At 34.2% G+C, this 15197-nt stretch overlaps 1 protein-coding gene across 3 annotated transcripts in view; it reads left to right on the forward strand.

Moving 5' to 3' along the window:
- Positions 1 to 15197, forward strand: part of LOC113497935 (adenylate cyclase type 2-like) — a 165127-nt gene that overhangs the window by 45740 nt on the left and 104190 nt on the right. For all 3 annotated transcript variants that reach the window (XM_026877755.1, XM_026877774.1, XM_026877764.1), the window contains exon 3: positions 7927 to 8133. In XM_026877755.1, the coding sequence (XP_026733556.1) occupies positions 7927 to 8133 (207 nt within the window). The remainder of the gene's footprint in view (positions 1 to 7926; positions 8134 to 15197) is intronic.

The raw sequence follows: 15197 nt of genomic DNA on the forward strand, positions 1-15197 counted from the left end.
TGAGATCCCGTTGGGTTGAAGACAAACCTAAGTTAAAGTATCGCCACGGATTCACAAAAAATAATCTTATAATCAGCAGAAACCGAATAGTATTATACTTTTATTTCATTTATGGTATCCCTTCTTCTGCTTAAACTTGTTCCAGAAATTTCCTTGACCAGACTATTGAACTTCGGTATGGTTTCATCCTTAGACACATTATTTTGATATCCTATCCGGTCTACAGCAGGCCAATGCTGGCCCACCCTTGGACATTTTCTGTTTGTTAACGTTAATCCTATCGTCGGCTTCACTCACATTATTTTTATTAAAAGTTTTATATTAAAAACTAATCACAACAAAGAACAAATTAATTCCTACACAATACCAAACTCAACGACAAAACAAAATGAAAGTATTGCCAGTTTCAATTTGATTTATCTCGTAACGTGGTTACCGAGCTAAATGCGAGAGGCACGGCGAATAATTAATCCAATACCGTTCGTCCAGGCGCCCGGCATTCATTATACATAACTAAATGCGCCCTCAACTTGCTAATAAGAACACTACTGGCTAGGGGTAAGCTTTTTCCTTCTTTTATTTTTATAAGATACTGTAAAAATTAGTGATTTTGTTGTTTTATTTAGTAGTAGAGTACTAGATGCTTCGAACTTCTTGAATTTAAACTATGGTCGAGTGAAATAGTTTGGTTTTTGAATATTTTTAATAAACATTATATTGGATATATAATTTTGCACTTTTGCACTTTTGAACTTCTTTTCGAATTAGTTTTTTTGCAGTCCGACTTTAACAATGCTTTTTTTTTTGAGAATTTGACCCTTTTCAAGAACACTTACCAACTGACATTATCCATTTTTGACATCTTACAATTCAAAACAGAGCTACATGAACTTTTGAACAATTGGACAAAAAAAAACTGACAAAGGACTCAAATCTACAAATACTGATCCACACTCAACTCACTTTACCAACTAAGCTAGCGATGTCACTAACACAGAAACTGTCGTTTGCACCGTGTTACATCTTAAACCTGATATTCTCTTGAAGTCTTTAATTATTGTAGGACAACTGCATTTAAATCCGATCCACTCACCTTTTAGTCACCCGGGATCCATATAGGCATCTTAAGCAGTAAGATCAATTAGTACCATGTAGGTGCAGTCTTCATTAAGAGGCATATCGGCGTAATGTATGGAGAGGGAATTGCATTAAGCGGGCACTCAGGGGCTAACTCGATTGGGGGTCAAGAGATTAGACGTCAGCGGCTGGACCATTAAGACTTCACTTGGATGGATGGAGTAGTTTTGAATGTCGAAAGCCTTCTACAAGGATGTATTAACATTTATAAAATAAAAGCGATATGCGACGTGTAATAAACAGGTCTTGGTAAAACAAAAATGGTCCCTGAAAGAGAGTTACTGCTTTTTAGATTAAATATAAATCTTGACACATAAGTGTTTCCATTTTGAATTCATTTGCCATCTATAATTACGTGGCGGTGGCTAATTAGGCACTAATGTTAAGTTCAAGAATATCATGTAATACTAAAATCCAATAATAATACCAATGTTAAAATCGGGTAGGGTTTTCTCATTTTCATAAATAAATTGATTTAATGAAAACGCTCCTTTGTTTCGCTTGCACCAAATATAGAATTTCCAATTACTATTGAATTCTGTGTTGGCCGACAAAACAAAAGATTTTTTTTCCATTTTTTAAATTCACTTGTTTATTTAATGCCACTTTATAACAAACAATGTAAGTATTTAGCTTTTCAAATGCGTTTAAGTCAGAGATTAATGTCTGTTGAAAACTTGGAACAAACAGTTATCAATTAGCTGAGCGGTCTTAAAGTTGTCTGTAATCCTGTCAATTTAGTGTCAAAATTTGGCTAGAAATTTAAAAGCTACGCATTAGAAGAAGAATTCTCTTTATAGAAGTAGAATATTCTTTAATTAGTGTTGTTTTTTAAATACTTATTATAAATTCAAAGGTTTTCGTATCAGACATGATTTTGAAACTGAATTTGAAGTATTTTACCATCCTATATAACTAATTGGTTATTCCTAAGATCCTGTTTCTACTAATAACATTGTTCGGATGTTTCAACAAAAACTCCAATTCCTTAGTACTTTATATAATAACGATCACTATTATTACCTCGTTGTTGTTTATAACCATTTATTGCAACAATTACTACTTAGAATATTGTAGAACATAAAACTAATTATACTAGTGTGTACTATGAGACCACAAAGCATTAATATTGTCACCTGTCGAGCGAGATGCCAATCAGCTCCGTAGAGCGCTATCTCGGTCCCACAAAGACTACGATAGCTTTAAGGGGTCTTCTTCTACAGGTAGGTTACTAGTTTTGTCTTTGATGTCCAGTTTGGGTTAAGACGTGTAATCTCTACGGTCTGAGGTCAGTTAATTAGTGTTAATCTAGGCACGTGTCTGTTCTGTAAGGATATTGTGGTGTACCATAATTTATGCAAGAACTTACATAATATGTGATACTATCATGATTCTTGGTCTTTCATGAAACATGGAGTATTTCTTGAGTCACATAGCTTGGTGTGAAATGGAGTATTATTTTAGCCTAGGAAAAGGAAGCACTTTTGTGATGTATGTTTTTTTTCAATTTGCGAATATTGTATACGTTTACTTCACCGTCATTATTACTATCTTTGACCTAAACACGTCACAAATTGATAACTTATTCGATATTTCTGGGACGCATCTCTAAACCTTTTTTTACAAATGAAACATGTGACATACCAACACATCCACATCCACATCCGAATTTGTTTTTGTTTTTAATATATTTGGTCTATTTTTTATCTTCAAAGGGTTCGTATCCCAAACGTTTAGAATGTTTAATGTGTCGGATGTTGATACTGTCCCTGAATGTAAAATAACAATGCTTTTCAGGGTTCCGTATTTAAAGGGACGGAACCCTATTACTGAGGCTTCGCTCTCTGCTGTCTGTCCGGCTATTTGATAGTAGTCAGATTTTCGTCAAACGTATAACACTCCTTTTTGCGTCGAAGCCTAAAATGATCGTCTTTAATCAAATAATTATTCAGGCATGCATGGTTTAATACTTGACTGATTCCATTAAGCTAAGCAGACTGGAAAACGACATCAACTAGATTTTTCATCAATCGGTTCATTGAAATTTCTTAAAATAATAAACCATGTAATGACTAAAACAAACAAGAGTAATAAATTCATGATTTTAGGCTGCAGTGGACCACAAAAGTCAAGAAAAACAAAAATAATATTTGTAAAAGATCCTTTACAGATAAATAAAAAAGAGAAATAGAAAAAAAAAACTGACAATTCTTGAAATAGACATATAGACAAAACATAAGAAGTTATTACTATGGGTGTCAGGAAATCAAGAGGAAAAACCCGAAGATATTAAAAAATGTTATATTTATGAGGTACATTTCGGTGGTTTCTGACATCTTGGCAGATTAAACATAGTATCGGAGAGGGGACCCTCAAGCAATCGAGTCGTTTGGATTAAGTTCCTTATTTATCACAGACATGGGATTTTTTGGATGACGTTAAAATATGGAATTTCTTGCTAGGAATTAGTTCCATAAAGCTTATAAGCTTATCGTAGCAAATGTTCAACGCTGTTTACAACATTTTGCGATGAAATATTGTGGAAGTTCGTACTTTCTGTAATCGAAATTCTATGGAAATAAGCAAACTTAATCTTTACCTACAATACCTAATCTATACTTCTATACTTCTATACTAATATATAAAGCTGAAGAGTTTGTTTGTTTGTTTGTTTGTTTGAACGCGCTAATCTCAGGAACTACTGGTTCAAATTGAAAAATTATTTTTGTGTTGAATAGACCATTGATTGAGGAAGGCTTTAGGCTATAAACCATCACGCTGCGACTAATAGGAGCGAAGATACAATGGAAAATGTGAAAAAAACAGGGCAGGCATAAATCATAACTTATATCTTCTACCCACGTTGACGAAGTCGCGGGCAACAGCTAGTAGGTAATATAATGCCAGCCTATAAACATTTTGTGCTTTGACCACCATCGCGGGCTCACCGTGGGTTGGTGATTTCAGACTCCAATATGTAGAATTCAGATTGCCTCATTATATTTTCCTTCATCGTCAGTGGAGTAAAAAAAACTTGTATGTTTAAAAAGTCGTGTTGGGATCGTACCCGCACCTTGCATATTACCTACATAATTAATTTATTAATTAATTAAATAATACCTTTATTCAAGCACAATTTTGTTTATACGTATAATAAGGTAGGTATAAAAATAAAGTCAAAAATATTTAAAGCCACTCAACACGTCATCATGATAATAACGTCAGTATTGTGTAATTTATATCAAACATCACCAATTTAAATTCAATTACATTTAAATTCAATTCATTTCACTAGACAAGATCTACATGAACGTCCAATTAATTAGCAAAAAACACTATCAATTGTTTTCCTCATGCATTCAGAATTATCGCGAAATATCTTTCATTCATAAAAGGCACTCAAATTAATAAGCTGGCAATTATACTGATTGCGTGATGTACAATTAAATTGTTCATACGGCTGGATTACGCTGGCTCGCGCCGGTGCATTTTGGTTTGTACCGGTAATAACTAGATTTATGCGGTGTAGGCCGGTTTCACGCTTTTACGCTTTGTGCGAATATAGGTGGTATTAATGTGAATAATGTTTCTGGATACTCTGAAACTTGTTATGTATTTATACTAAATGATTAGCTTTTGTTGTTTTGCTGAGGAGCTCGTGGCTAAGCTATAACCGCATAAGTGATACGATCACAGGTTAAGCTATGCTTGACGCCGTTGGTCCGTAGATGGGTGACCATCTTTGACAAAGAACATATTACTATTAGATAAGACAAATAGACAATTTTGTCTGAAGACATATTTTGCTGAAAATTTCAAGTTATAAAACACTGGTTATAAACAGGGATAACTACTTGGTGACGGGCGGAAGGACAGATAGACGGATAGACTGACTGACTGATAGGTAATGATAGTAATAGGCTTCCGTTTTCCCAATGGGTACGCAATCAAAAAAAGCAAAGAAATAAAATTAAAAAGCGTTTCAAAATCCTTATGAAAGTTATTAGAAGGCCGGTCAGTAAATACTGAAACAATGTTATAAGCTGGCTGTGTAGCGCGACCTTTTCCGCTGGTTATTCAGGATACCTATAACTTTAAGAAATCGTATATTATAAAATAAACAAACAAAAATTTGCTCAAAATGATGTTCCTTGCTTTGACCGCGGCATTATGTAATAACTAACAGGTTTCTTACCTGTACACAAATACATAATGTAGATATACAACTCATGTAAAGCAAAAACACAATTCAAAACACGACTTTCTCATTACTTAATTGTCAAATGCATATGACATTTATGAAAAGATTAAAAAAGCACATTAAGCCAACAAAGATAATAAAAAAACACCTTTTGTTGAACATTTTAATAAATATGACATTTACATGTTTAATCCAAGTCTGCCAACCCAACTCCATTTACTGATGTAAAATTTTTGCTGTAGAGAATTGTGAAAAGTTTTTGTGATTTAAAAAATACATCTAATGTTTTTTCATCTTTTGTTTTAACATTAATTAAACCTTTGTTATTTTAGTATTATGAGAACGTGCTTGTGGGTGCAACGAATATAGTTGGTGCAAAGATTTCTTTCGCGTTTTAAAAGGCGAAATGTAATCTGAATTTTTATTTAGCGCACTGTAACTACCGCACATTAGTGATTAAAAATGATTTTTGACCCGGCTTAATTCAAAAAGCACTGTTCCTTTTTTAAGTATTATTTGATTTCAATTTTAAGATTTTAGAAGGATTTGGGGAAGGCCTTTACCCAGCAGTGGGACAAAGTGGGCTAGATAAAAAAAAAGAATTGGATTCTGCAGTGCCTTTTTATTTTATACTTATTTTATTTTTAGGTTTTATTATTTTGTAGTTAAGAATAATTTCTTGTAAAAACTGCGTTCCAGACAGCCCTAATTGCTGAATGAAAATAAATTATAATTCAGCTTCATCTATAGCCTTCCAATAGTAAAACCAGAACAACTAGTGTTATCAACATACCCAATAATTAAATCTGCATACATAATCCGCCCAATCAAGCCTTATTCATACAACATTCTTCTTTCGAGAGCCTTTACTATAAATTTTTAAAACAGGACTCTAGCCATGATGAAATAGAGATGACAATTGCGTAGTGTAGTGTGCTGTCTCGCTTGAACAATACCAAGTCCTGATTTTAAAGTTCAGAGTAAGACCACAGTAGCAGTAATCTCCTTAGCAAAGACTTTGCCCTTTTCGTATAATTTGCACGCCCCTGGCAATGATCCGCTTTGTTAGTGACTGACTTTGCACTCAACCGGTCTGTCTTATTTTGGACGGTGGAAGTTCTTTGTCACTCCATTATAAGAGCTTCGCATTAAATTTTAACGAACGCAGTGAAATAAATTTTCGTTCAATTCTAGATTTTTCGTGGTTGATATAAAGGTCTGCTTTTTATTACGCTGTTACTGAGATGATTTTGGGTGGATGATTTTGGAGATTTGAGCTTTATATCTTCCCTGCTAATAGTCAACGCGATTTTCCACTTCAGCAGTCTTTTTTTAACACGGTGATCCAAAAATTGAAAAACCCACTTGAATAAAAGAAGAAATTTTGTGTCATTTTGAATTCAAGGGAAATATACCAAGGGTATGTTAGTCCCTGATTTTCTTTCTTTCCGTATTACATTTACCCCTGGTTTTCGTAAAGTCTGTAGTAATTATCTTTGCTCCCAATTGTCTCATAAACTGAGGGCTATTGCAGACGTGTCGGTCAAACGATGACTGCTCTAATCCACATCTGTTGCCTCTGAACTGAACGGCTGTACTGACCATTCATTTCAGGATGTAGCCTAAGATTGTACGGGAACTACTTACGTTCTTTATCTTAGTGAAATAAATTGAATCCTGTTTAGTACAAATTTCAATGACGTTCAGTTGCGTATAATTTGGTTTTTATCATTTTGGTTTGATGGTACTTCTTTAGACTAAGTAAATATTTATCTCAGGTGTCTGAAATTGGCATATTCGAATCAAATTGATCTAAACTCGCGCTCAGAAAAATGTATAAACCTGTTAAAGAATCTTTGAGAAGTTCTTCTTTTAATACCAGTGAGGTTGTTCTGTCGGGTACAGCTAGTATTTCTGAACGAGTGAAAGATCATTTCGTGAAAATAAAATCGGTATGCAATACGGAACTGCTCGTATTATTAACCGTCTGTTAACGTGGAAAGGCCATAAAGTAATATTCTATTTTTCTTTCAACCTAATTGATTCCCTCAAACAATATTTTATTAATATCGACTGAATTATAAATTTCTAAGTTATTACAGCAAAAACAAATAATTGTATATTTATTAAAAATTAAAGTTAATTAAACTCCGGCTCCTACGCAAATTGGAAGATTGTGGAGCTTAATAAATTGTAACGTTTAGACAATTTGACGTTTGATAGATATTTTAAAAATAACTTTTACGAGGGATCTAGTAAAAATTTAAATAAAACCGTTTCATAGTGTTTTTTATTTACTTTAAAATTTTAAATGGTAGTAATTGTCTTCTGTCATTTGTATTTTGTATTTAGGTATTTGGAGGTTTCCTTTTGATATTTTCATTTTTTTTATTTGACTTTATCTATGCAATATGCACTAGTTCTAAAACTCCATCTTGTAAAGAATTTTTATAAGGAGCTCAAAATTCTGAACTGAAATGTGGGAGCAAGATGCAACTCTACATTGAACATAACGTCTCTCTTTAACCGTAATTGTTCTAAATTCAAGTAGTATCCTAGAAAATCTAATTCCATTTCTTTTGTTTCAGGAATTATCCTCTCAGACAAAGGCGATATCAATACTATCCGTGATAACCTTCGTGCTGTCAATAGTGCTGTGTCTCTCACTTCTCCCTGGAGCACCGGAATGGGAGGCTCTGGCATTAGCAGGGTCTCTCCTCGTCACCATCAGTCTTGGAGTGGGAACGCTGATGGCGACGCACCATGCGCCGTTGCCTCTCTTCGCTTTGATATTAGTGAGTAATGTTAAAAATAAGATTTTCGTTTGTTTATGTGAATTTGTCATGTGTGTCACTGAACACTGCAGAAGTGTTTTGAGATTGACAGCTTGACTGTTTTATCTTTTGTCACAACAGATCTGTCACTTATTAAAAAAAAAAGTGATTCCGATTATCAGTTAGTTTCAGAAAATTGGTCAAGGAATATTTAAGCTTATTTATTACGTAAACAGGTAATCTGAACATGAAATTGGTGTGGTTCAACTTTTCAATCGATAAATATATCTATAAATTGTAATTATTAAAATACAATTGAGTATAAATGTTTGAACTACTAGACTTCACGTATAAAAAATTCAAAGTATAAAAAATAAAGCAAGGCAGTATGTTATTGAGCTTCTCTACTAGAAGCATTATTTTCTATTTAACAGTTCGTAAATATTTTCTTTGATATTCACTCAAATATCTATGACTTTCTAAATTCGCGTGGCAGATAGAGTGGCAAACTGCATTATAAGTAAGTTTGAAGTGTCGCCCGGAGAGTGTTCCTTACATTTTTGATATGCGAGCGAGGCGGCCCTGACATCCCGTTAGACAAGCGGATCATTTATGTAGGCTGTTGTTGTGGCGTGATGGTGTAGCGGAAAAGTTGACGCTGATGAAAAATGCACGTTCATATAAAGGTATAACTTTCTGTTTAGTTCTGTACCCAAACGATAAAACATTCTTATTAAAACTTTGCTGCTTGTTTGTCTGGCCTACCGTGCGAGCATCACCGGGCTGTATCTCATGAACATTTATAGCTAGATAGATAGATATATAAATATAGTTATTCACAAAAAAAGATGACAGACATAAAGGGTGCTTTATCCTATTTTTCCGGAAATCTCAGCATCGTGATTCTGATTTGCATTTGGCTGTTTTTTTTGGGCGGCAAGCTTATCCAAGAAAAAAAAACAGCAAATCCACTAATTAATTTTTATCCAAACCAGCATTTTGAGTGTGTTTTGGAGATTTTATAGAATCGATTTATGGTGTCTATAATAAGGCCTTATATTTTACAAAATCGTAATTTACAAAAGCATAGGTAATACTTTCCCATTGCAATTTAAATTACAACTATTTACTTAGCCACGTCACATCAGCTAACTCAAATAAAACAAAAAGTAATTATTGTGAAACATCGAGGAAATTGTAATTGAAATGGATTAAATATATTTACGTTTGAATCTCGGTTATCATGCGCGAAAGTGGAAAGCAATACCTTTGTTTGAAAAGTTATCACTTTATTCAGCCTAGTAACCAAGGGTTTAGGGATTTTTCCCCTGATGTGGAGATTGGCAGAGTAGAGCGAGGCGGATTGTAAATTGGACAATCCGTTGGCTTAACTCCTTTTCCATCCTCAGCCGTTCAATAAAATATACAGAAAAATAACACATTATGATAGTTTGGCTTCATAGTTTACGTAGTTTTCAGTCTACGTTTCCTAAATGCGTTCTGTAACCCTCTAAAGGTGATAATAACACTATGGAACAAAATAGAAGTGGGCTGGTCATATTGCGCAAATGCAGAATGACATATGGGCAAAATCATTCAAATCAGATTTTTATCCAGTAGATGTTTGAGGGGAATGGCACATCGCCGAGTTTGATCATGCCTAAGGTGGTGTAAGTAATAATAGTCAGATATGCGGAGCACATGTGGTCAGAAATCGCGGGAAATAGAGGGGTCTGGAAGATAACAGGCTATAAACAAAATAAAAAACAATGATAACGTCCAACATTTTCATAGCAGCAGTATTCATTTTCGAAATTCTAGAATCAATTCATTCATCATATTTTCATCCACATTTTAGACTATCACTTAAAAAAAAGCTTTGTTAACTTAACTATCGTTAGTTATATGAAATGTACAAACATATACTAGTACAGTATTCAAAGTTAAAGGCATCTCATACGACTGTGACATAAAATCCTGCAATTCTATTCCAACGAGTGAGGGACAGTCAGTCATATTAAATCTGTTTAATCGTGCTTGAAAAGCGCTGTAACTTTGTGCAGCGATGCAGTATAATTTGAAGAATTGTTGGATTTACTTCACTGATTCACATTTTAAAGAGAGTAAGGCTATATGCATTAATAACCTCATTTGCTCTAAAAATAAAGACTTATAGCACACCACAAAATGATTTCGTAATTTTTACGATATCTAATAGCGCCTTTCTGTTGCGTATAACTTATTCGAAATCACCCAAAGATATTAAGGGGATGAGAAATGTTTGAAAAATTAAGCCTAACACACACATTCTTTTACCAAAGAAATTATATAATATTTCCTGCTTATTATTTACATAACGATGGTGCTAGCGGCAATGGCTAAAAATACATGCTAGTGTTAATTAAACGGGTTGTTAATTAGTTCGTTATTTCCACTTTGCTTGGCTCTCATATATATTTTGGTCCAAGAATAAAATAACTGTAGAATAGACTTGCGACGCTGAGCGTTTCGCAATAACAGGGTTAATAAATACCTATTAGCAATATTGTTTTTGACATATTTCTAAAATGATTACTAAATATAAAATAACCATTACCATACCCCACCATACCATTACCCCTGAGTTTGTTTCGACATTTCTTCTTAGGGTAGTCAGCTAGGAAATGTCGGCTCCATCGTTCTCAAAAAGACATGTAAAAGTGATAAAAAATATCCTATTTGCAGAATAAATACTTTCATTTCATTTCATTTCATTTCATTTCATAGCAACACTAAAAATCCAAGCAATAATCTTTTACAATCCATAGTGGTTAACGGACCCAGATTTTTCAAACGATAAAGTCATAATCCAAAAAGAGGGTTACCTTTTTTATCCGGACGGTACTTTTTCTAAGTTTTTTCCCCTATTAACTGAGTGAGCTCTAATGTGAGATGATCCGAGAATAAATTGCGTCAATTAACTTCTATAGCCGAAGTGGCTTATAGTCATGTTCGTTTTACTATCTTGAGTATTAGCCGTCAGTCGTGTAGTCTTTTCATGAATCAATTCGAATAAACAAGGGACAATAAACTGGGCCCAAGACTGTCCATTGTTTCTTGGTACGCTGAGTTTAAGTACTCAATGGAATTCGTTATTTTTCATTATGGATTTTGGGTTGTAAGAGTTGCAAAATGGGCGTCAGCGTGGCGGGCCCGTTCCTTTAAAATTACCAGAAACGAAGAAAATATTAAAGTCGTTAAATAAAAAAAAGTTGTTAAAATGTGTAATTCAGATAAACATGAAGATTTTTGTCCTTATTAAGTATACCTCTTTGCTCAAACCTCTGAAAGCTTTTTCTCCTTCGTTTACCAGTCCAGACTACTGGTATCAATGACCATTATATTCTGATCTATATTTCACACGTTATCACCAAACTTTGCCGGACCATTAATATCTTGGCGTGATCAGACCTGAGCTCTCGTTCGTGACAAAACACTATCAATTAAGAAGCTACGATTTTATAATGCTTGATGAAGGGACACGAAGACAAGTCTATCATTAGTTTTAATGTAAAATAGTATTAAAACTATTTGTCTGTAGAACTATTTTGTTTTAATAATACCTTTGTAACCAAATCCTAATTAACTATGGTAAGTTGAATTTGTCGAAGTTTTTGGCAGTGCTGTTATAGCTACAATCAATAAATACCTGCTCTGATAGTCTATTCAGCGTAAAAATTAAACAAGCTTCAGTCTTCTAAACGGAATATATAAAAAAAGATCTTGAATTTTGAACTCTCTCAGCAGCATCCAACTTTATAATCCCAGTTATCAAGGAGTCCGAAAATTCGTCTTTCGGAAATTGACTTCCTAAAAGTGAACTTTTCACCTTTAACGTTTTCTTTATTTCGTCTTCACAAGGTTACGGAATATTTACCTTTTTGCCCGTAAAACACGTCCGCGTCCACTGACTGTGCATAATTGTCTCTGATTAACATATTTCAAGACTTGACCGCCTTCATAAAAGGTGTTACTCCGGATTTTCGTGAAAATCCCCGGGTTAAATGTATTCAACAATCTAGGGTTACATTTGAAATTTATGATAATTTTAACACAAACTTTTGCAATTTAACTGAATTATGAAAATATATTCGAACTATATGAATGCGATGCGCGAAATCAAATTGCATTTTTAATGACGTTGATTTGTTTGCGTTACCCGGAGTTGACTTCATCCGGAATCTTTCAAAGCCTTTCGATCTTCTGTGAGGCTTATCGGTACAAAATGGTACTATTTACAAAATCTGGCAAAGTTTAAAAGAAGAGTCCCCTTAAAAAGCCGCTTTTCTAATGGATATCCAATCAAAGTTTTGTGGGGTTAATGCTGCCAAGCGCATGGAATTAACTGCCGTCCCATTAAAACTTTATAAAACCACAATTAGAGCAAAACAAATCATGGAACGGCCATGACATTTTATAAAATAAAAGGGATAATGGCAAGACTACACTAGCGCAGCGAGAGCGAAGCGAGGAAAAACAAATTGTTCAATGCAAGGGAAAATGTAGGAGGCATTGCAAGTGTGGTTTTAACTTTACAGGACTAAAGCTATGTTAGAAATATAGCTGAAGTTCCACATTGCAGTGTAACATTGGCTTTAGCTTTAGGCTTCGAGCAGACTCACTCGACAAGCACTCGACCGGCCCGCCACAATCACAGGCCGATGCAATTTATCTAACAACGGCTTTAGAAGAAAAAGAACGCTTCGTTCGAAATTCAATTTGCCATGCCATGAGAGTAAGGCTAGTAGGACAGAGAATTTTATGACGGCAAAACTATCGTTAGGTTTTTGTTTTTTATATCGTTTTATAGGCTATTTGAAGTTTTATCCTGGTTTTTTGAACAGGCAAAATATAACTTTTCCACTTAGCGATGGAATTTCACATGAGATCCATGAATACTAAGAAGATCTTTCCACAATATGTAGGATTTTTTTGTGCAAGAGACCAAATTTTATAATTTAAAAAAAAAAATACGTCATGACCATAAACAACTTTTTGTTAATAATATCTAGCCATTTTGGACCCTTAAGTTATCCTGCTTATAATCAATTCCTAACAAATACATTTCTCAAGAAACCCATTAGTTTGAAATAAACATTGTATTTAATTACACCTCCTTTCTCAAGAACTTCTTGATAGTTTTCATGCTAGCGTTTCCTAGAAGATGTAGGTCAAACATCAAGTTCATTATCTATCTAATCTTCAGGTACAGTTCATGAATGACTTGTTCTCGGTTCATCGTTAACCTGACTCCATTTAACCTCAGTCCGTATCTGCGCAATCTGTTGGCACATGGGTACGGAATTCAATTTCCTGCGTTGCTATCTACATGTTGTGTAAATGATGCAAGAAGGTTGTGATGCACGGATTGGATGTGTTTTGTTCGATATGAGATGAAGGAATTGTATTTAGTTTTAGTTGATGAATGTTTTGCGTTTTATCGTCTAATGTTTGATAGTTTTTTAGGATTTTTTACCCAAAGGGTAAATACGAAATTTCATGCTATCTGCTCGTCTGTCCGTCTGTCGTAACGACCGTCTCATGAACCATGATAACTAGACAGTTGAAAATTCATTTTTACGAGATATTTTTATAACTAATGGACGGACACACGGACAGTGGACACCGATTAAAATTATTCTGTTTTTATCCCTAAGCCCGGAACCCTTTAACATAAGTGTTCTTTAAACACTCGGTCAGTCAGTCAACTATGAATCATTTCAATTGTTCAATATGATCGTAAAATGAATGGAATTGTTTCCTGTACCGGATCATATTGGGATTGTAATGGGACTCTTTTAATTCAATTTCCTTTGAACAACTTTTATATGTCTGTGGAAAAAATGTTCTGTATGATCAAATTGGACTAAATAATTTAAGGCACGTCTGAGTGCTGTTAGGGAATAAGTTATGTCAGCCAGTTGAGTAAGGGCTGATAATGTTGACTGCCTATGAAAGTGGACCATCGCATAAGCAACTTGACTGGTCTGGTCTAGTGGTTAGTGGCCCTGGGTGTTATACTGCAGCCTGCAGGACGTGGGATAGATTCCCGCCTAGGGCACATGTTTGTATGATGAGGTTGTTACGGGTGTAATTTATTTAAAACAAGTATCGATTTAGAGGTTTAGTAGAAGTATAAGAGTAAGTATTATGATAACCATTGATTAAAACAAATTAAGAGTTTAGGTTAAAAATACTTAGTTCTACAGTCTTATCTTGCTTTAATACCAATGCAAATCGATTGAGATAAACGTGTATTGAATAACAAACAGCAATAAAACTTGATACATATATTATAAATAGGTACTGGTTGTGAACAAGGAAATAATTAGTGCAATCTATGACACAAGTATTTTAATTAATTGATCCATATTATGAGTTCTTAAGATTCCTTCGTTATACCTTGGGGATTTGTCCTTTTAAAATGTCGTATTTTGAAATGGCGATATTATGTTTCGCGTGCTTTTTTGTAAAATGTTGGAATGTACTAGATCTTTTTAATAAGAAGCGGTTTCAGTAGCATGACGGTATCCAATAACTACAGATCTCGATGGCGTGAAATTGTGGACACATATATCAAGCAGTGGACGTATATGGGCTGATGATGATGATGATGATCTAATGCATACAGTAGGATCAATGTCATGGGCTCGATATAATAATGTAACTTTTGAAACGCTAATTAATAGTTATTTAGCTGGGTCACCCCTCAATTATTGAAGTAGCAGAATAGGAAGAGACGTACAAGTTGCTGGGACAGACGTGCAACTAATTATTTTGATCCCCGTTGAGGTATATATGGATAGCTATAGGGATATATCGGACTTCCGCCGACTGAAAACATTGCCAGCCCCTTCTCTGAATAAAAAAACAATGAACCTGTATCTTAAAAACGATAAAAAGCATGTAATCGAAAAAAATATCAAGAAAAGGATTAACAAACATAAGGAACCTGTTAGTCTGAAGCAAACGAAACTTAACTAACAGTTCTACCACACAATGTTAAAATTATTTTTCCCTTTTCTCGAGAACGTTACGAAACTCCT

This window comes from Trichoplusia ni, chromosome 1, assembly GCF_003590095.1.
Source record: "Trichoplusia ni isolate ovarian cell line Hi5 chromosome 1, tn1, whole genome shotgun sequence".
In the NCBI taxonomy this organism is placed as follows: Eukaryota; Metazoa; Arthropoda; class Insecta; order Lepidoptera; family Noctuidae; genus Trichoplusia; species Trichoplusia ni.